Below are 22,321 nucleotides of genomic sequence, written 5' to 3' on the forward strand. Positions count from 1 at the left end.
CTCCAAGGAAGGTGAATCAACCACCTCCCTGGGCAGCCTCTGCCAGAGCCCAATGACCCTTATTGTGAAATTGTGAAAGGAGATGGAGCTGTTGGGATGGGTCCAGAGGAGGCTACAAGGATGATCCGAGGGCTGGAGCACCTTCTATATGAGGACAGACTGAGAGAGTTGGGGTTGTTCAGCCTGGAGAAGAGGCAGCTTTGAGGAGAACTTAAAGTGACCTTCCAGAACCTGAAGGGGCTACAAGCAACCAGGGGAGGGACTTTCTACGAAGGCTTATAGTGATAGGATGAGGGTGAATGGGTATAAACTGGAGAGGGGCGGATTTAGACTGGAAATAAGGCGGAATTGCTTCATGATGAGGGGTGAGGCGCTGAACAGGTTGCCCAGGGAAGTTGTGGCTGCCCCATCCCTGGAGGTGTTCCAGGCCAGGTTGGATGGGGCTTGGAGCAACCTGATCCAGCGGGAGGTGTCGCTGCCCATGGCGGGGGGGTGGGACTGGGTGGGCTTTGAGGTCCCTTCCAACCCAACCCATTCCCCGATTCCATAACCCCCCCTCACCCCGGGCCGCTCCCTGCACCGCGCGGCGCTGCCGGCAGGGGGCGCTGGGGGGTGGGGGGGGGGCGTCTCCCAGCCCGGCCCCTCCCGCGCCGGATGTGATTGGGGGTATCGGGACGGGGGGGAGGAGAGCGGGGCAGGCAGGGCCGGAGCAGCCCCCGCCGCCCTTCAGCGTCCCCCCCCAGCCCCGCTCCCACCCCTCCGTGCACCCCCACCTCCCTGTGCAACCCCCGGCTCCGCCCTAACCCAGCTCTCACCCTTCCGTGCGCCCCCCACGGTTCTCCGAGCGCTCCCACCCCTCCGTGCGCCGCCCCCCAGCTCCCCCTGCAACCCTCCCAGCTCCCCCCCCAGCTCCCCGTGCCCGCCCCTTCCCCCCCGGCCCGCTGCCGGTGTGTCCCCCCCCCCGGCTCCCCCCGCCGTGCCCCGGGTGCCGTAGCGGGCGGGGAGCGGCCCCGATGCGGAGCAGCCGCCGCCGCTGGGCGCCATGCAGCCGCCGCCGCCGCCCTACGAGTTCTTCGGCGAGGAGAACGGACCGAAATGGCGGGGGCTCTTCGTGCCCGCCCTGCGCAAGGTCAGTGGCCGCCGGGGAACGGGGAGGGGGGGGCGGCACCTGCCCCGCGGGGACCGGGGGCTGCGGCGGGACACCCGCCCTCCTACCCCCTCCTGCCTTCCCCCTTTCCCCCCTCCTGCCTTCCCCCTTTCCCCCCTCCTGCCTTCCCCCTTTCTCCCCTCCTGCCTTCCCCCTTTCCCCCTCCTTTCCTCCTCCTGTCACCCGCTTTTCCTCCCCCTTTCCCCCCTCCTGTGCTCTTCAGTCCCTCACTTGTCTTCCTCCTCTCTCCCTTGTCTTCTTCCTTTCCCTTCTTTCTTCCTCCTTTCCCCTTCTTGTCCCCTCCTCTCTCCTCTGTCTCCCCTCATACTCATCTTGTCCCCCACCCCGTTCCCTCCTATCTCCTGTCCCCCTCCTTTCCATCTCTTGTCCCCTCCAGTCTCTTTCTTGTCCTCCTCTTTTTCCCCCCTTGTCCTCCTCTCTTCCCCTTCTTGTCCCCTCCGATCTCCGTCTCCCCTTGTCCCCATCTTGTGCTCCCTATTCCCTCCTATCTTCTCCTGTCCCCCACCTTTCCACCTCTTGTTCCCATCCCTCTCTTGTTCCCCCATCCCCTCTTGTCCCCGCCTTTCCCTCCTATCTCCTCCTGTCTTCCTTCTTGTACCACTTCTGTCCCCATCTCTTTTCTCCTAGTCTGCTCTGGTTCACTCCGGTCCACCTTCAGTTCCCCTCCTTGTCCCCTCCTTGTCCCCTCCAGTCCCCCTGCCCAGGTGTGAGGTGTCCCCTGCCACCCCCCAGCTCCAGCAGTGGCACCACAGGACCTGAGAGCAGCGTGGGGCACGGGCCTGGCTGTGGGTCCCCCTGTCTCAGGGGCCACTGGCCACAGGGGCTGGTGGCCCCCCTGTCTCGGGGGCGGCTGGTGGCCCTCTTGTCGTAGGGGCTGCTGAGATTCGTGTCCTGGTGTCTGCTGGCCCTCATGTTCAGGGACTGCTTCTCCCACTTCCCTCTCCCACGAGCGCTTGCCAGAAGTCCCATCCCTGTCGTCTTCATCAGCTTCTGGCTCTGCGGCTGCTGATACCGTTACTGCTTCTGTCTGAGGGAAGCTGTGGAAGGGCATCCTCTCATCCCTTCCTTGCAGCATCTCCCTAGATGTCTCCTCCGGGTCCTGTCCTGAGCCAGACTCCAGCTAACTGCCCAGTGAGGAGCTCCAGCCACTCTGGCTGTGGTGACACCCGGCATCTGTGAAAGGGTGAATAGCTCTGGTGTGGGGCAGAGTCACCCTGTGTTCTTCAAAAAGCCAGAGGAGCAACTGCCTGCTGCATAACTGAGATAAAATTGGTGGGAAACCGCTTAGCTTGTCATGAGGGAAGAATTTATCTTTTTGCAATGCGTTTGGCATAGCAGGGTGGTCCCTAACCCATCACCCGTGGGTCGGACCCCCCAATAGCGGAGTGTGGGTTAAAATAGAGAGCGGTGGGGTGCGGTGTGCTGGGCTTTGTTGCCCTTCCTGGTGGATTAGCACAGGTTGAGGACTATTATATAGTTCTTCAAGTACTACCTGGCTGATCCGGATCGGGGATGCTGGTCAGTGCTGTGGCACAAGTAACACAGGCGCTCACGTGAGTGGTGGTTTGCCTTTTGTTCCAAGAATAGATTTAGTGATGGTATAGGGTAATGATTCTCTTTTTTTCTTATTATTATTTAAAAAAAAAAAATCTGCATTTGTCTTGGGTCTCTGTGTCATGTGTATTAAAAGCCACCAAAGGCAGCTAAGTGGTCTTGTGGCTGGCATAAAAACCACTAATCGCCTGTCTGAAGAGTCCTGGATTTTCTACTCCTTACCCTTCAATCTCCTTCTCCTCATCGTGTTGTTTTCCACTGTGTCTGGGGAAGCTCAGAGGATGCCGTGCTGCTCTTCTGGACTCTGGATCTTGGCACGTACCAGCCCCTAACACCAACCAGCATCTCCCCAGACATGAGGTGGAGATGTGCCGCTCTGACCCAAAGCGTTCCTGTAAAACCTTAACAGTGTTTTCATCATTCTCAATACAAATAGTGCAAGGGGGCGTGGGTTAATGCTGCCGTTGCCAAGTGCAGAATCTTGGAACGGTTTGGGTTGGAAGGGATCTCAAAGCCCATCCAGTTCCATCCCTGCCATGGGCAGGGACACCTCCCACTGGATGAGGTGGCTCCAAGCCCCATCCAACCTGGCCTTGAACACCTCCAGGGATGAGGCAGCCTCCCCACCCTCACAGGAAGACATTTTTTCCTAATGTCTGATCTAAATCCCCCCTCTTTCAGCTTAAAACCACCAGTTCTTACTGTTTGTGCATTTGGTTTCAGTGAAAAGAAATAGTGCAGGGACTTTGGCTTTCTAAACCAGAGGAAATCGAGTCTTGGTACCAGTGACTGCTTGTTAGTTGCTTATAGCCAAGTTTTTCTTTACTGGGAAAGTTTCTTGCCTGCAGTACCCGCCCTGTAGCTTGAAGTGACCCCTCTGTAACCTGCTTTTCTGTTACGAATATGTGATATCAGGGCATCAAAACAAAACTGTACCTATGTCCCAGTCACCACAGCCAGGCTCTTAGAATCGTAGAATTGTTTGGTTGGAAAAGATCTTTGAGATCATCGAGTCCAACCATCCCTGTCCACTACTAAACCAGATCCCTGTGCACCTTGTCTACCTGTCCTTTAAACATCTCAAGGGATGGGGACTCCACCACCTCCCTGGGCAGCCTCTGCCAGTGCTGAGAACCCTTTCAGTAAAGACATTTTTCCTGATGTCCAATCTGAACCTGCCCTGGTGCAGTTTTATACCATCTCCTCTTGTCCTATCACCTGTCACTTGGGAGAAGATGTCTTGGGGAGACGCTCTCAGTTTTAGTGTGTTCATCAAAAGATCAAATGCCCTCATATGAGCAGAGGAGATTTTTGAGCCAGAGAAAAAAGACTTGTGGTGTTTACATCACCAGGATGATGAGGTGAGTGCGCTTCTGTTATTTACAGGAGAGCTGGCAAGCGTGGCAGTGCAGCCCAGGCTGCCAGCGCATCAGGTTTGATCTTCCTTTTGGAATTCATAGAACGTCGCCACAGCTGTCAGACGGTTTGCCATTTCTCTCTCAACAGGCTTAAAAACCAGCTCGCCGTCCCGTTCAGATCCAATCTTTCCAGGTAGGAGGCTTGTGTGATGGAAGTTTTTGGGACAGTGTGAGCTTCAGGAACTCTTGTAAACGTTGAGAATAGCAGTTGTTGAACTGAGCTTTTTGGGTTTTTTTGCAGCAGCCTGTGCTGCAAGCGCAGAAAGTTTTTTGTTCCCCTTTCCTGAAAGCATTTCAATTTAATGAATGCTTCTTCAAGTAGAGAAAGTGGTGGTGGGGTTTTTGGGGTTTCCTTGTGCATGTTAAGGTGTGAGAAATCTTAATTCTAAACCACAGACAGAAGTGGAGCTGGATAAGAAGCCAGTGCAGTTCTCTGACAGCAGGGAGTGTTTCCTTGCTGCTTCAACTGCTTTGAAGAGCTCCAGGCTCTTTCATTGTGCATTCAGCAAGTTTAGGGTCATGTTTTTTAATCAAAACACTTCTAAACCCTTGTGTTTACTTGAATTCTTTGCAGTTGGCACTTGACAAATCCTGAGGGGGAACAAAAGATAAAATACATCAGTTCTTACTTTAATATGTAAGAAAAGGGTGGGAATCTGTCTTTGGAACAATATTCTGTGTGCATTTGGAATCATAGAATGGTTTGGGTTGGAAGAGACCTCAAAGCCCATCCAGTTCCACCCCCTGCCATGGGCAGGGTCACCTTCCGCTGGATCAGGTTGCTCCAAGTCCCATCCAACATGGTCTTGAAGCATTGTACATCCTTAGATTAGTAAAGAGTGCTAAATCCTAACATTGTCTGTCTTTTCTGGGGAAAAAACAAAGCTAAACTAAGATTAATGCAGATTTTTTTTCAAACAGTTCTTTCTAATATTTAAATCACCATCTCCTTACCTTTGGCACCTTGGGATCATGTATACTGAAGATTTTTAAAGTAGTTTCATGTGTTACCCCTCTTCCAGCTGGTAGATAGACTGGCACGTCCTGACTCTGGAACATGGTGTTTCTCCTGTTGTTGTGCTGGAATCCTGCTAAATAGGTAGTGAACAGAATGGAACTCCTTATAAAGTCCTGTCAAAGAAAATGAGTTGGAAGACAGCAGTGTTTTTATCTGGTCAGTGGGTTATGGTTACTCGAGCTGCTCTTTGCTGTGAGTAAACTGCTTCAAACAGCCTACGACCTAAGCCTTGTACAGACATTTAATCCGGGCACTGACTTCAGTTCCTAGTGGTTCACCTTGTCTCCCTGAATAACCCTCGCAGCACACGGGCAGCTGTTCCAGCAGGGATCACATGCATTTTGCACGCCCTGCTGGCGGGGCTGGGTAGGCTGAGTCCTCGGGATCTTTCCTGGATGCAGGTCTGCTCCCTGCCACGGCCAGCCGAGCCTTTGCCGACGGAACCAGGACCCTCTGTCTTTGCTGGGTTGGAAGGTGCTGCTGGGAGCCCGCTCTCTCCTCTCTTTCCATTTCTCTGGGTGTCTACTGTTTGGATTTGTTTGGATTTTAGCTGTTCCTGGCCCACTGGCCTTTGAGGGGAAAGGTGGAATTAGGAAAGCTGTTTCTAAAGCTGGCATCTCGGTTTTGTAACCGAGTTTCCTCACACAGGTCTGGTGCCAAAGCTTATTCTTGCTGACTGTCAGCTTTCTTCCCAATGAGACTTTCCAGGGCTGGATTGATTTTACACGTTGATATTGGTGCTCTGATGTCGTGTCTGTTAATCTTAGGCTGGGATCACAGCGGGGCCCAAGGGAATTGTGTATGGATCTTGGTGGCACCAGGCAGGTGTCGCTCCCACCAAAGGTTCTAGGTCTTACGTACCAGGCATATGCAGTGCAAAAGTTTTTTCAGATTTATAACTGAAAGCATTACTAATGCCAGACGTCTTCCACTGCTGCCTGGAATAAGCCTCTATCCCAGTGATTGGGAACAGATTTCCAAAATGAAACGGGTGGCTGCGCAGAACTAGTCTGTGATTCTGAAACTGAAACTGGTATGTAATGGGTTGTTGGGCATGTATATATGGATTTGTTAAGCACTGGAACAGGCTGCGCGGGGAGGTGATTGAGTCACCGTCCCTGGAGAGGTTTAAAAGACAGGTAGATATCTTACCTGGGGACATGGTCTGGTGGTGGACTTAGCAGGGCAGAATTGATGGTTGGACTCAATGATCTCAAAGGTCTTTTCAACCAAAACCATTCTGTGATTCTATTAATTGTCCTAAAATATGCTTTTGTGTTCTTAGCACGTGTAACAGTTTGTGTATGCTCTTACGAGTGCACTGGCAAATTAAAAATGTATTTCTGTAGACGAGAGCTGTGTATTCCATTGCTTTATTGTTTGATTGTTCCAAATTAAATTCCTAAGCATCTCCCAGATATTCTTGTTTGGATTTTCCTCATTTTTTACAGACAGGTGCTGTCAGACAGGTAACACTGACAACTCCTGTAGGTACTACATGTCAGTGTCATCACGGCTCTGTACACTGTTTGCATTCCCTAAACCAATTCTACCATGCTCTGGCCACTCATCGGATTTCTAGAGCATGACTAAAGGGCTTATTCATAGAAAATGTTGCTTACAGAAATATAAAGGACCATTCTGAGGATGTTTTTGAAGTTTAAGTTAATTCCGTGCTTCTCTATAATTTACAACATGTATAGTGATGCAGGTCTTGAGTAAGGTGGTGGTGGGTCCTGGTGGATAGAGGGGTTAGTGCAGGTGCTGTCCCACTCTCCTCACTGCTCTGCCAAGGGCAGATACATGGCAGGATCAGGCCCCTCGGGTCAGAATGATTTGATGCCTTACAGTGTCATTAGTATTTAATGCGTTCTAATTTCATTAGCATACATTATCATTGAATGCATTATAATTCCAACTCTAAAGATGCTCGTTTTGATGGTTTAAAATAGCAGTGATACTTAATTTTGAAATCTGTTAGGTGATTTAGCTTCGAATAGATATGTTTATTTGAGCTCTGAAGCCAGAACCCTTGCAGATTTGCAGTTGCTGGAAGTCCGAATGTCCCTCTGCAGTTCGGCTTGGGAGATGAGGGGTCAGGGAAGTGCTGGTGAACCATTGTTACCTCTGAAGTACTCAGACCATACAAATTTGAAGCTCCAGTGGCTGCATCGCAAAGCCATGCTCACGATGAAGAGATGGCTGAAGGTGTTAAAGTGGAAGATGGACATGAGGGGTTGCCTTGGCTTAAAGATTTGGCAGGCTGACCGGTTGAGGGAGGAGACCCAGTGACCCGCTGGCTGCGGTGGCTCCCCTCGCTCCAGTGCCGGTGGTCATTATGCCTCTTGCTCCTACGGAGAGCCTGGCACCACGTCCCTCGGTTTCCTTCTCTCCTCTCCATCACATTTCTCTGTGCCATGGCGTTTGGCCTCCCTCCGCCTCTTTGCACAGTGCAGCATGATCAGATTTCCTTGGGAGAAGTTATCCAGTCTGTTATTTGCTTTTATAATTACCTCATAGAATGATGGAATGGTTTGGATTGGAAGGGACCTTAAAGCCTGTCCAGATGAGATGTCTGCTGCCATTCCTTGCGTTCAGCACATCAGTCGTGTCAGAAAACATACAGAGGGCATCTTTCTCCCACATACAGCTTCTTCATTCTCCTGATTCTTCCCCCGATTCTTTAATGCAGCTTTCGCCTGAATTAGTGGTTCCTCTTAGGAAAGGTGTGATGTGAAAATTGGGAGAGGAGCCCGCGGGCACCGGGTCTGGAGCCCAGAGGACCCCTTGGCTCTGGGAAACAATGTCTTGAAGAGCTGAGGAAGAAGTGGAAGCTGTCACATTAAAGTGAGATGTGTGCACAGTCATCAAGGCACTGGCCATGGTGTTTTCCTTCCGTATCGCAGGGCAGAGGCTGTGCCTGGCTCGTTCAGGGTTTATCTCGGCTTAAACAGCAATTTATATGGATGGATGAAATCCAAATATGTAATTTTCCACCCATTTTTAAGATTAAAGTACGTGTGTTTCTGTACATATAAACACACGCGCGCTTTGGTTTCTCCTTGACTCTCTCCAAGGCCACAGTCAGCTGGAGGAAGGAGATGTTGTATGTTTGGGTGGAAAAGCAGAGACCATGAAGATGTTGAGAGAAATAAAATCCGCAACATAGATGAGAGCAGGCAGGGAAGTGAGGCAGGGCAGGGAGGGGCCGACGGGAAATGCTGCGGGCAGGCGGCTCTTGGGGAAGCCCATCGGTCCCACCATGGGTAGCAGCCCGATGTGACCCCCCATCCCTTGCACCACCTGCCAGCATGGTGTTGCCTACAGCTTAGCGTGGAAAGAGATGGAAAGGATGGTTCTCTGCCTTTCATTTACAATGTGCATTGTCTCTTGTGCCGTTATCAGTGTGCGTTTTCTGGCTAAGTCAAGGACACTTGCCAGCAGACCTCAGGACTGACACTGTTTCAGAATACAGTTCCCTATCTGCACCACCCATCATCTTTCTCCTTTAATTCGCCCTCCCTCAACTGAAAAATACTAGAGAACAGTAGTCAAATAGCTAGAGATGGAGAAGGCTCCTGAGGAGGAGCTCTGTGTCAAGGAGTGCAGGGGTAGGATGTGGGGGATCAATTTTAAACTGCAAAAGGGGAGATTGAGATGAGATCTTAGGAAGAAATGTTTTCCTGTGAGGGTGGGGAGGCCCTGGCCCAGGTTGCCCAGCGAACTGGTGGCTGCCCCATCCCTGGAGGGGTTCCAGGCCGGGTTGGATGGGGCTTGGAGCAACCTGATCCAGTGGGAAAAGAGGAATGAGAAGTTGCTCTTACCAGCAGTTTAGAAATTTAGCATGCAATTTCTTAAGCCATCCTGTTCCCATTGGAAGCTTTGAAGTGTTACGTTATCATTCTAACAGATTTTCATAGAATCACAGAATGGTTTGGGTTGGAAGGGACCTTAAAGCCCATCCAGTTCCATATGGCAGGGACACCTCCCACTGGGTCAGGTTGCTCCAAGCCCCATCCAGCCTGGCCTTGGACACCTCCAGGGATGGGACATCCACGACTTCCCTGGGCAACCTTGGCCAGGGCCTCACCACCCTCAGTATAAACAATTTTGTCCTTATATCCAGCCCAAATCTCCCCTCCCTTAGTTTAAAATTGTTACTCCTTGTCCTGTTACAACAGGCCTTGTGGTGGCTTTTTTTAGCTTAGAAACTTCTCACTCTGAAATCTCAGCTTATGTTGGAATTTTGTGTTCTGAAAATGTAGTTGCCTTGAAAATAAGTAGGGAAGTGGGATGTTGTCTTTGAGAAATACAGATTCATATATTTGGTGTAAGCTGTCCAGAGACTCAATGTGCAAGGCATGGGTTTGGGGTTTTTCTGTTGTTTTTTGTATGAACAGTCCATTGCTTTGCTTGTGTGCTTAATGCAGAGTGACTGGAGCTTTCTGAGTGTGTTTTTACTACTAGAATACTTGTATTATGTAAAAATCTATTTAGGCAGATTATCCAAACTGCTGGTTTGTCTCAGTAGTACTGGTTAAAGAGAAGTTACTTGCATTTTGGACTCTCCTCAGCTTGTTATTGTCTCAGGTACAACCCTTGGACTGTTGCTCTTACACTCAGGACAGCTGAATCTCCCCAAGTCCAGATGTTATTGAGATTCTGACTTGACGCCAGATCTTCTGTGGTTCAAAATTAAGCCTGCCATTGTATTAGTTCTAAAAATAAGACCAGCTTGTTTGTAGTCCTTATACTGTTTATCTCCTTGAGAAGTTTTCATCCTCATCTTTTCTTAACAGGCTTTTTCCCAGGGGCCTGTAAGGACCATGAACATCTCACTGAGGAGGAATTTGGAGCTTCACTTCATCTCTGCAGCTGCTTGTTTGCTTTAGAAGCATTTGTGCTGTGGTGCAGGACCTGACTCTTGGAAGGAACTGAGGGAAAGATCTCAGTTTGCCTTTAAGGGATATTTCAGTCTCCTCTTGAGCCACTGCTTGTACAGAGGCAATCATGCTCTCAGAGAGCCCTGCCCCATCAGCTGAGGGCTGCGGAGGCCCCTGTGAAGCTGCCACTGGGTTTTCATCAAATACACACGTGTTGGAGGAGTGGAAGAGTAGGGAGCAGTAAAGACGAGGAGCAAGGGAAGGAACGGTTTAGGAACACTCATCTATAATAAAGTCCATCCCCCAGAAAGGCTTCAAGACACATTTAAATGCCACACTTATAGGACTTGTACCTGTTATTTCATTTCTGTTCCTTGAACAGTGTGTGAAGGAATAAAGCTGAGTGTGAATGACGTGGTAAAAAAATAGTCCTGCTAATCTTAATCTCCCTCTTCAGTGACTTCAAGCACTCTGCTTGGGTTGTGTGTGAGAGAAAATAGGTAAAGAAGTCTTGTTTCTCTGACACCTTCTGTTCAGAATTCTTGTAGCAGAGCCCTTGCTGGTTAGTGTAATACGTGTGGGTTGAAGTATTTTGACCCTGGAAGGAAGCAGTTACACGTCAGACCAAAAATTCAGCCCTCTGCTAGCTGTGGTGTGTTATTTCTTTGTCAGCTGATACAATGGACTCACATATTGCAGTCTGAACCTGAAATCAGGGAATGTGCTCTCTCTAAGAAATGTTCTCAGTATTTCCTCCTGCTTTTTGCCATACATTTGGTGTTTTGTCAGTCTCTCTTTGCTTTTCAAGTCCTTTCAGTCAGGCTTTAGGTGAATGCTGTAAAGACTTAAGTATTCCCTCCTTGATACTGAGGTGTCTGATGTGATAAACCACTGTACAGCTTTTATAACCATCTTTCTGTTTGGCTACAAGAAACAGTGTCTTGCTGCGGAATCGCTTTCTCTCAGTAGCAGTCTGTATGTCAAAATAACTTTTCTGAAAGCCAGAGAGAGCGTGAGTACCTCTAGGACCTTCCTGTGATGCTGCAGGCAGTGGAAGCCAATCTGTAAATCCTCTGGGAAGAACTGTCTCAACCAAGGAATGTGGGGTTTTGTTGTCAGTTGACTCCGGTGCTTTTGTTTGTGTTCACTGTACAAAGCTGAGTTTCTCTGCCAGCGTTTGAAGAGGGCTGCGTGCTGCTCTGCTTGTCCTCCACATTGTTAGGTACCCACGTGCTCTTGAGAAAGCCGAGGGAAGTTCGACATGAGCTGTTAGGAGCTCTGAAGTGAAGCTGGCTACCAGGGAAGCTGTTTTGTTTGTGGCAGTGACGTCTGTTTACTGGAATGAGTGACCCTGGGAGAGGAGAATGGCTGCGAGCTGTTCCAGTGAAGGGGAGTTCCCCATCCTAAGGGGAGCAGAGCATCCCTTCCTTCTCTTCTTCCAGCTCCTGCTCTTGTCAGTGCTGTGGAACATCGTTAAGGGTTCACTGTCAGGGAAATAGAATGTCATCCTATTTCCTAATTAACTCGCTGGTGCTTCTGCTGTAGTAGTGCTCGTGTAAGAGATGCGTGGCAGGGCCTGAACTCCATGCTTCCTGGTTTTCCATTGTTTTGTGACTTAAGCTCTCATGTTCAGGAAGAACACGCAGTGCACTGGCTATTGTTGAAAACCTGCAATCGTAAGTAAGTGCTTTCACGGAGCGTGTTTGGTTTTCTTGAGGGTTTTTGCTTGTTGTTCCTTTCAGTAGGGCACGCTCTCGTGTACGCATCAGCTGTGGAACAGTTCAGTGAAGCAGAGATTCATGCTTGAGGTGCGGAAAACTAAATCGAGGCTCTACAAACTCTGTAATGAAACTGGACAGCCAGATTAGATGCAGAATGTGTATTCCCTTCTCTCAGTGTACAACTGCCTCGATAACATGTTCCTTCACCTCTGCTTTTTAAGGGAGGATCCCAGTGCAGAATTAAGCACTGGGAGTGTGTGTTGTTGCCTGGGAGGGCATCGCTTCCCAAGATATCGCATAGCAGCCCCCAGGACGGACAGTCTCTCTTCACCACCATCGTGTGATACCTTAATTACTGACTTCAGTACAAACAGCACCAGCGTATGTTTTCAGTGCAAGTCGCTTCCTGCTCCCCCAGGACATTCAGATTCCAGTTGTTGGTACGTGTGGTTCCTGCCTGTGCTCCCTCATCTTGAAGCATTGCGTTGGTAGACTTCTCCATCCAACTCCTTGTCTCTGGTTTTGGGATGTTGCAGGTGTACAGCAGCAGTCCCTTCCTGTGGTCTGCTCTGTAGATCTTCAGTTTCTCATAGAATCCTGGAATCGTTAAGGTTGGAAAAGTTCTCTAAGATCATCCACTGCACCTGCTAAACCGTGTCCCCAAGTGCTTTTTGAACTCCTCCAGGGATGGTAACTCCACCACTTTTCTGGGCAGCCTCTTCCAGTGCTTCACCACTCTTTCAGTAAAGAAATTTTTCCTAGTATCCAATCTAAACCTTCCCTGACACAACTTGACACCATCTCCTCTCATCCTATCACTTCTTACTTGGGAGAAGAGCCCAGCACCCGTCTCACCACAACCTCCTTTCTGGGAGCTGCAGAGTGATGAGGTCTCCCCGTAGCCTCCTTTTCTCCAGGCTAAACAGCCCCAGGTCTCTCAGCTGCTCCTAGAACCCCTGGGCTCCAGCTCCTTCCCCAGCTCCATTCCCCTTCTCCGGACACATTCCAGCCCCTCAATGTCTTTCTTGAAGTGAGGGACCCAAAACTGAACTCAGGATTTGAGGTGCAGCCTCACCAGTGCCGAAGGTAGGGGCTGCGTACCTGTTGGTGTTGTCCTGGCTCTTCCTCTCTTCTCATGTGGAGGGGTGGGGGCAAAGCACAGTCCTGTTGCCCAGTTCTTTCAGGCTGTGGCACAACAAGACGTGGAGTAAGAGTTCCTCGTGGTGGCTCTGCCTCTTGGGCAGCTCTGCCCACCTTCCTCTGTGGCCAGCAGGGAAGGAAACCGGCCAGACACCTTACTTCCTTGTTGGTCTTGGTTTTGCATGATTTACAAAAGCCTGTGGGGCTGCAAATTGAATTCCCCCAAGGTATTGCTATGCAATTTTACTGACTTAGTTTGGAGGAAGCCCTCGGAGACCCCATTGTTTTTGGGCTCATCCGTTGGCTTTGGAGGGATCTGGATTTTATGCGAAGCTGTTGCTGTCTTCACCCAAGAAACTACCAATCGTTTTGTCTTGTATTTGAAATCACGGACAGAATACCAGTGTAAGTACGTGAGATTACTTTTTTGAGGTGATTAACATGTCATTTGTATTGGGAGGGGAGGGAATTTCCCCGGATTGTCTTACTTGCGAATCCTTTGGCCATGGTTTAAGATCTGGTTAGCGCTTTCCTGGTTGAGAGGCTGCCAGGGAAAACTGAGTATATAGACTGACTCCTGAGTGCCTTTTGTTTTCAAGGTGGGGTTGTGTCTTGGTTGGGGGGAGGGGGGGGTTAGTGGGAAACCAGCCACGCTGGACCAGGACGACTTAGTCGTGGCCCTCTAGTTCGTGCGGGCACTTGCTGAGGTTGCTGTTTCAGGCTGTCTCATCTGGCTTAGCCTTGGAGATGACAGCAGTGATTAATCATGGTAAAGAGCAGTAAAAGGCATCATTCTGCCTTGCGTTAGAGGGAGGTGGATGTTGGCTTTTTGCACAGTGCATTTCTTCATGCTCTTGTATTTGGATTCCTCCTTTTCCTCGCAGTTGCAAGCATCCTGTATCTCTTTCTCATGCATCAGACAGCCTTCTGTGTTCTAGTATTCTGGTTCTGCGGCATCTTGAAGCGTTGTTCTACCCTCCTCCCGAGTCATGGCTGTGGCTTTTTATTGCCACAGGTTCAACAGCGCGTTAACTTAGTTCCCTGTCCAACTGGTTAGTTCTCTTCTCCCGGTGTCCTCCAGTGGGTCCGTGCTCCTCCTCTGCTCACAGTCACCCCGTACTCATTAGCAGGGTTAGTAACGAACCATTTGTTACTCATTCTGTGGGTGCAGGATTACGCACAGTGATTGTTTTTGCTGCGTTGTTGGCAGAAATCTCCTTTGGCTTGGAGTTTCTTCCCTGCCATAAAGGGGAAACTTCATTTTTGATTGAAGAGAGATGCCAGCTTTGCAGGAGTAGGAGTTGTGATCTTCACCACATGGGAAAACTTGTAGGAAATTACTGGAAGTGTGTGAACTTGAAGCGTGTGAACTCAAAGCAGTACAATTCTTCCCAATTCTTCCTTCTGTACAGATTTAAATGGCAAAAAAATCCCCTAATTCTTCTAATTCTTTTGGACAGGTTCAGCAGCAGGTTCACCCAAACCTTTCAGCAAAAGAAGATTCCCTCTATTACATTGAGGAGTTGATCCTTCAGCTGCTGAACAAACTGTGCATTGCTCAGCCACGGACTGTCCAAGATGTAGAGGTAAGGCTCGATACTGGAAAATAAGGATCGCTGAGGGGGAGTGAAGATATTTTGAGCAGTGCAGGTTGAAGTCTCCATCCCTGGAGGCATTCAGAAAGCGTGTGGTTGTGCCAGGGGAGGTTTAGATCGCATGTTAGGAAAAATGTCTTCACTGGAAGAGTGGTAAAGCCCTGGCAGAGGCTGCCCAGGGCAGTGGTGGATTCTTCATCCCTGGAGGGGTGCAAAAAGATTGTGGCCTTGGCAGTTAGGGACATGGTTTAGTAGGCACGGTGTGGTTGGACTGATGGTTGGACTGTATGATCTTAGAGGTCTTTTCCAACCTTTATGATTCTATGCAGTTAAATCAGGGTGAATCTGAAGATCAGGGCCTGTTAATACGAAAAGATGATATAGTATTCAGATTTCACAAAGCAACCTTAATGGGTAAAATCATTTTCCTACATAGGGATTCAGAATAGAAGCAGTGGGGATTTTTCTTCCAGTGTTGTTATTATAAATGCAGAACACTATGAAGGATTTACTGCTGCTTGAATGCATCTTGTGCTTAATGTAAGGATGTTGTAGTTCTTCCTACTCTTTGACATAATCATGCAGAAAATAGCAAATATTGGCATGAAAGGTTCCTGTTGAGAGGCCTGGATTGTGCAGCTGAGGGAATAGAGTTGTGTGTTCCTGGAACTTTATCGAACTCGCCAAGGCTCTTCTATTATTGCAGCTGTCTGCTTTTGTGTCATCGGTTACAAACTGAGGGCTTTAATGGAGTGCGCTTTGGTCTAGAGGGAGAAAGTGCTTTCATGTACTGCGACCCATTACGGCTTTGCAGAGTATTAATTTTGCATCAATCTGTCTGTCTAGGATTTTCAGCCTGAACCAAAATGAAGTTCTCATCTCATATTCTGTATGTGTGTCATGGAAATTATATATATATACACACACTCACACACAAAATAATTGCCTGTGGGGTTCTAGATTCTTACTAGGTGCAGCAACGGCCTTTTATTCAACATTGAGTTAATTCATTAATTATTAATTTTGGTTGAAGATTAATGTCTTTTGTAATACTGCTGCATAAAGATTATAGTATGACTAAATAAAAGCAAAACTTAATAGTTCCTAAATAACTCTCAGAATCGTTACTACCTCAAATCTGGGTTTGAAATTCAGGTGTGGAGCTGAGAAACGCCACATTCCCATTCCCAGCTGATGGAGCCCTTTGGCACGCAGGGCACTTTGAGGTAGTACTGATTGTTCTCCACTCCGACTCCATGGTTTTCTGCATCTGAGTCGCAAGAGGATATAATCACACTGTGTCCTTACGATTTAGTAATTTTCACTGGACGCGTGTGTGCTCCACAAATGATTGTGTGCAAAGCTGCACGCGGCACAACCGGGCTCGAAGTAACAGCAGCTCCAAACCGTGATGACAAGGATCACGGCAAACCCCAAACTGTGTGTGTTGTATTTTAAATGTACCTGGCGTTTTAAAGCTGCGGAGAATAAAACATCATTGTGCTTGGCGATGTAACAGTTACTTAGTTTGAAACACAAGAGCTAGGTCGAGAAGTGGTGAGAGGTTCCCCAAAACGTACACTCAAACTCTTCCAGGGCGGGGAAAGCAGAATTGAGTGTTGTGTAGTGGGTTGTTGGTGAAATTGTGCTGCCAAAGAGCGTCCAAGATCCACAAGTGAAGGCTTTTGGCTCTGCTCCTCTTCTGTTTTTAGCTTTTGAGGGAAAACGTGAGAGCTGCTGTCTCTGAAATTTAGGTTGAAGATACCTACCTGTAGCCTGGAGTTAATAGAGCTGCTCAAGTATATTATTATCGTGGAATCATGGAATGGTTTGGGTTGGAAGGGACCTCAAAGCCCGTCCAGTTCCACCCCCTGCCATGGGCAGGGACACCTCCCACTGGATCAGGTTGCTCAGAGCCCCATCCAACCTGGCCTTGAACACCTCCAGGGATGGGGCAACCATGTCTACTCTGGGCAACCTGGGCCAAGGTCTCTCCACCCACAGCATGAAGAATTCCATCCTAATATCCCATTTAAATCTCCCCTCTTTCAGCTTAAAACCATTCTCCCTTGTCCTATCCCTGCAATTCCTGATCAAGAGCTCTCCCCCACTTTCCTGTAGGTCCCATATACTGACGTGTTTGCAAGATCAAGGTCTAAAATCTCAAGTTATAAAGGTTTTATAAATAGGAAAAGCCCTTCAAATTGTTCCCACGAGGACGCTGGGAGGCAGGGAAGTGGAAGCACACACAGCCTGTGCTGCTCGTGGAGCACACTGTTAATGATGAAGGACGGTGGAATGCCACGTTCTGTCCTTTTTGTGGGCAATCTCTTGGTAGGATCTCAAGGGAAGTTCGCCGTGGTGAACTGGCCCAGAGCTGTGGGCTGTGGTCCAAGAGGAAAGGTCACCAAGTGTTTACCTGGCACGGAGAGCTGATATGGAAAGCTCAGCGCTAAACAGCCACTTGTGAATATTTAAAAGACCCCGAGACTCCTTTTAACTTTCAGAATGTGTGCAAGGATCTTTTCATCCGAGGGACACGCTGTTTTTCTTCAGCTCACCTATGAAATCTCTCAGCGTTACCAGCTGGGCAGCAGGAAGATCACAGAATCACAGAATGGCTTCCCTTAGAAAAGACCTTAAAGATTATTGAGTCCAACCATCGATCCAGCCCTGCTAAGTCTACTACCAGAATGTGTCCTCATCTACTCATCTTTTGAACCCCTCCAGAGGTGGTGACTCAACCACCTCCCTGGGCAGCCTCTTTCAATACTTGACAACCCTTTCAGTAAAGAAATTTCTCCTGATGTCCAACCTAAACCTCCCGTGGCATCTTGAGGCCGTTTCCCCTTGTCCTGTCACTGGCTACCAGGGAGAAAAGACCAACCCCCAGCTCACTACAACCCCAGTTCAGGCATTTGTAGAGAGCAATAAAGTCTCCCCTCGGTCTCCTTTTCTCCATGTTAAACAACCTCAACTCCCTCAACCACTCCTCATAAGGTTTGTGCTCTAAACCTTTCACCAGCTTTTTTCCCCTTCTCTGGACATGCTCTAGCCCCTCAATGTCCTTCTTGGAGTGAGGGGCCCAGAACTGAACCCAGGATTTGAGGTGCAGCCTCAGCAGCATCGAGTACAGGGGAAACACTCCTGTGTGGACTTGTGGAGCCCGAAGTGTTCCAGCCAGCCTTGCTCATCAGTCACAGCCCTCCTCCTAGGCAGATGATCCTGCTCTTGTCTTTTCATTCCTGCCATAAACCTGATCAGAAATAGGACAGGTTATGCTCCAGACTGCTATGAAACAGGAACAATAGCTACCTTTTAATTTTTTCTTCATTTAGACTGTAAACTCTTCAGTACTTCCTGATGTTGTTTATGTTTTGGGCTTCTGCTCACATCTGAGGTTTCTTGCAGCTCTTGTGATGAAAAGATCATAGAGCAGGAGGTGTTTGAGGAGATCTGAAGGAGTTCTACGTGCTTGAGGAAGGGAGGTTGTTTGGCATTATTGAAAAGAGCAAAGCTGAGTTGGATAAGGAGGAGAGAACAGTTAGGAAGATGTGTTGCAAACACTGGGGGGGAGGATAATTGTCTACTGCAGGAGAAGCAATTTGCCTCTTTGTTTTTTTTAAACTTCTCTCTGATTGCTGCGGTTAATCTAAGTGCAATCCTTATGTTTGGACAGGAACGCGTTCAAAAGACATTTCCTCATCCGATAGACAAGTGGGCGATCGCTGATGCACAGTCTGCTATAGAGAAACGGAAAAGAAGAAACCCTCTCCTGCTACCTGTGGACAAAATACATCCTTTATTAAAGGTACTTAAACCGACAACCTGACAGCTGCTGCTTCTGCCCATCGCACCCCTCCAACGTCACCGTTTGTTTCTTTAATACATGTGGAATTAGAGCTAATTTTCTCTTATTGGCTGAAGGTGTAGAGTCACCGTAGAACTGGATGAATATATTGTAGGTGTAATAGATGTAGATCCTTAAATTCATCATATTCTGGACAATAGTGTGTTAGTGTATTACTCTACTTTGAATTATGATGTTAGTTTTTAACATAAATAAAATCCAAACAAACTCAGATTGTTTTCTACCTACTTCAGTAGCGCTGTTTTGACGCCTTTATTTGTTTCAAAATGCTGCAGAAGCCAAAATAGAAGACGAGAGAACAAAGCAGATCCTGTTCCTTGTATACTGTCAACTAAGATGGGTATCAGTGTCCTTTTGGTTACAGCTGAAGGTCACTGGTGCCTTGGCTTTACAATCAGTGCATCTGCAAAGGTGTAAGAAAAGACCATGAACAGGCTTTGTTGTCAATGGGTTTTGAGGACAAGAGTGGCCGTCTCGGTTCTTGGACGTCATGTTTCTTATAGCAGGTTTCGAGTTTCTTGCTTACAGTCAAGTTTTAGTGTCACACAATTAACGTGTTCATACCGTGCCCCTGGCGAGGGTTTTTTAATGATAAAATAGTTCTCTGATTTTTAGGTCAGTGTTTAATCACTTTTAGATTTCATGCTGAGTCAGAGGATCCAGGCTGATTCAAAAATGGCTCTTTTATACTATTTCTTTTTACTACTGATTCTGGTTTTTTGTTCATAGCTTGAAAAATGTTTTTATCTAGTGGTGGCATTGTTGCACCAGAGTTTCCAGCTGCATTGAGAAAACATTGCCCAAGCATAAGCAGAAATTAAAGCACTTTTCAGGTGTAGTCACTGTGTTCTTACGTACAGCATCTCAGTTTGTGATGGTTAATGAGAGGCGAGTAGATACCAGGAAAGAAAACAGCATTAAATAAGATTTTCCTAAACAGCATTGGCTTTTGATATGAAATGTGGTTAGCAGTGTGTGAATATAGGCACAGAATCTGGGTTTTAATTTGCTAAACACAACTGCCTTATTCAAACGCATCATCATCGTATCTGTACTTATTCCTGATGGTCCTAGCAGAAATAAGAGGCTGTGTGGGGTGTGTGTGTATCACAAGAAGAACCTGCACGTTTATCCTAGGGGTTTTTATTTAGTTCAGACTTAATTATTAAAGTTCAGTTATTTCATATACTGGAAGGATCTAGATAGTTTAGTTCAGCTAGTTCAGCCATATGTAAGCGCTGGACTAAAATGCATCACAAGGTGTTGAAAATAGAATCTGTAGTTTCATGAGAGACAACTTTTTCCATCAAGAATGATTCAGAACGAAGCATGCTCTTTCCTGAGGAATCCAGATTAGGACTGGAGGCTTGCGCTAAGCACAGATACAGACAAAAACTAAAGTACAAGAGTGGTTCCAGTGAAGTCCCTTCCTTGATGGAACTCTATTTTTAGAGGAAGGATTGCTGCAAGTCCTGTAGCTTTTCGTCCATCAGTCTATGGCCAAATAGCACAGGGAAGTATTTGCAAGCATTTCCTTTGAGGTGCCTGATCAGATTTCCATTTGGTGTCCTTTGCCCTGCCTATTACATCACTAACTTATCAACAGAGACAAGATCGATTTCAGTAGAAAACTCACTGTGCTAACTGCCATTCTAAATGAATTTCTGGAATAAATACCTTTTTTTCCCTCTCATTTTCCATTTGCAGGAGGTCCTAGGCTATAAGGTAGATTACCATGTCTCTCTGTACATTGTGGCTGTCCTAGAATACATCTCAGCTGACATTTTAAAGCTGGCTGGAAACTATGTTTTCAATATACGGCACTTTGAGATCTCCCAGCAGGACATTAAAGTATCGATGTGTGCTGATAAGGTAAGGAGTTGGATTAAAGTAGTCTTTTGAACAGTTACACAGGTAAATACTGGAGGAGATTTGGTTTTTTGATCCCTAGAAGGTATATCCGAAGCAGGATAGGAGGGAGAGACGGGTCTTACTCAGATGCATAAACTTCTCTCTTTATTCATACTGGACTTAAGTTCAACTTGAGCCTGTTAAGTTTTTGAATAGTAATAGCACTTGTGGAACAACTTAAGGACAGAAAGTTATAGAATGGACCTCAAAGCCCATTTAATTCCACCCCCCCTGCCATGCACAGGGACTCTTCCCACTCAGTCTGGTTGCTCCAAGCCGCATCCAACCTGACCTTGGACACCTCCAGGGATGGGGCAGCCAAGACTTCTCTGGGCAGCCTGGGCCAGGACGTCCCCACCTTCAGCGTGTAGAATGTCTTCCTAATGTCTAATCTAAATCTTATCCTTTCCGATTTAAAGCCATTCCACCTCGTCCTATCACTCCAGGCCCTTGTAAAAAGCACCTACCCAGTATTCTTGGAGCCCCTTTCAGTACTCAAAGCTGGTTTAAGCTCTCCCTGGAGCCTTCTCTTCTCCAAGCTGAACAACCCCAATTCTATCAGCCTGTCCTCATAGCAGAGGTGCTCCTGCCCTCAGATCATCTTCGTGGCCTCTTCTGGACCCCTTCCAACAGCTCCATCTCTTTCTTATGTTGGAGATTCCACAGGACTCCAGGTGGGGTCTCACCAGAGCAGAGTAGAGGGGTAGAATATGATGTTGCCCTTTATTTCTTAGCTGTGTTGCTGTCCTTCTGATGTTGCTTTGCCATGACAGCTCTGTCCTCCTTTATAATACCAAAAAGACATTTGGTTTTCATCCTCATAAAAATGAGAAACATTTTTTTTATCAGGAGAGCCTTGTCAAAGGCTTATGCAAGATGCCTTGTTTTCAAAGTTGCTTCTGCATGAATTGTAACTTGTTTTCTAGGTCGTACTAGCTTGTAAAGAGGAAGATGGCTTTGGCAACCGATCCAGCCTGCTGCTGCCAAAGTTTAAATATTACTCCCCTGTGAAAGTGATCACAGAAAGTATTGTATTAAAAACTCAAAGGATTTCTCTGAACACATTGAAATAGCAGAGCGTTGGCCAAGCGTAAAATCAGGCTTGCGTATAATTCTTTAAATGTCTTTGCTAGGTTCTGATGGATATGTTTGATCAGGATGAGATCGGTTTGGTTTCCCTGTGTGAAGACGAGCCCTCTTCTTCTGGGGAGCTCAACTACTACGACCTAGTGAGAAATGAAATCGCAGAAGAAAGGCAGTATCTGCGGGAGCTGAATCTGATCATAAAAGTCTTTCGGGAAGCTTTCCTATCAAACAGAAAACTGTTCACACCCAATGTAAGTCCTTTAATAGGTTATTGATGTGTAATGCCGGTTGCTCCATTAGCAGCCATAACATATCAATTTTACATTAACGGTGTTGGAAGTAAAATTAAATTTGATTTGTTTTATGTCAGTGAATAATGAGCGTTGTTAGTTTATGGAATAAATGGAGGGATCACCATTGATAGTATGAAGAGTGCTGCTCTCGGAGTGAAGCTTAATGGACACGATGCCGTGTCAGATGCCAACAGTCATGTTCAGATTGGACATCAGGAGAAACTTCTTCACCGAAAGGGTTCTCAAGCACTGGCAGAGGCTGCCCAGGGAGGTGACTGAGTCCCCATCCCTGGAGGTGTTTGAAAGACAGGTAGATGAAGTGCTTGGGGATATGATTTAGTAGTGGACAGGTACGGTTGGACTTGGTGATCTCAAAGGTCTTTTCCAACCAAGTAATTCTGTGATTCACTACAGCTGGGTAGGAGGTTCCTCAGGAGCCAATAGGATAGTGGAGAGTTTTGCCAATATGGACACAGAATTCAAACGAAGGTGATGAGGGGGAGGAGGGAACGATATTCTGGAGCTAAGGAACATTCTTCTGTTATATAGGAATGGATATGAGAAATGCTGAGGCTACTTGTTCCCACACGGAGGTTGCCCTAGTCTCAGCGCTGGCAAGAGCTCGGGCAAGCTCTGCAGTGCTGGGTTGGGGCAGGGAAGGCT

At 47.6% G+C, this 22,321-nt stretch overlaps 1 protein-coding gene across 1 annotated transcript in view; it reads left to right on the plus strand.

Moving 5' to 3' along the window:
• Positions 1 to 948: 948 nt before the first annotated feature.
• The window catches only part of SOS2 (SOS Ras/Rho guanine nucleotide exchange factor 2), a 52,753-nt gene continuing 31,380 nt past the window's right edge, over positions 949 to 22,321 (plus strand). The window contains exons 1-5 of the mRNA XM_069856769.1: positions 949 to 1,129; positions 14,363 to 14,488; positions 18,177 to 18,308; positions 20,076 to 20,240; positions 21,413 to 21,616. Of these exons, the coding sequence (XP_069712870.1) occupies positions 1,043 to 1,129; positions 14,363 to 14,488; positions 18,177 to 18,308; positions 20,076 to 20,240; positions 21,413 to 21,616 (714 nt within the window). The 5' untranslated portion in view covers positions 949 to 1,042. The remainder of the gene's footprint in view (positions 1,130 to 14,362; positions 14,489 to 18,176; positions 18,309 to 20,075; positions 20,241 to 21,412; positions 21,617 to 22,321) is intronic.

The sequence above is a fragment of the Phaenicophaeus curvirostris genome, chromosome 5 (assembly GCF_032191515.1).
Source record: "Phaenicophaeus curvirostris isolate KB17595 chromosome 5, BPBGC_Pcur_1.0, whole genome shotgun sequence".
Taxonomy (NCBI): Eukaryota; Metazoa; Chordata; class Aves; order Cuculiformes; family Cuculidae; genus Phaenicophaeus; species Phaenicophaeus curvirostris.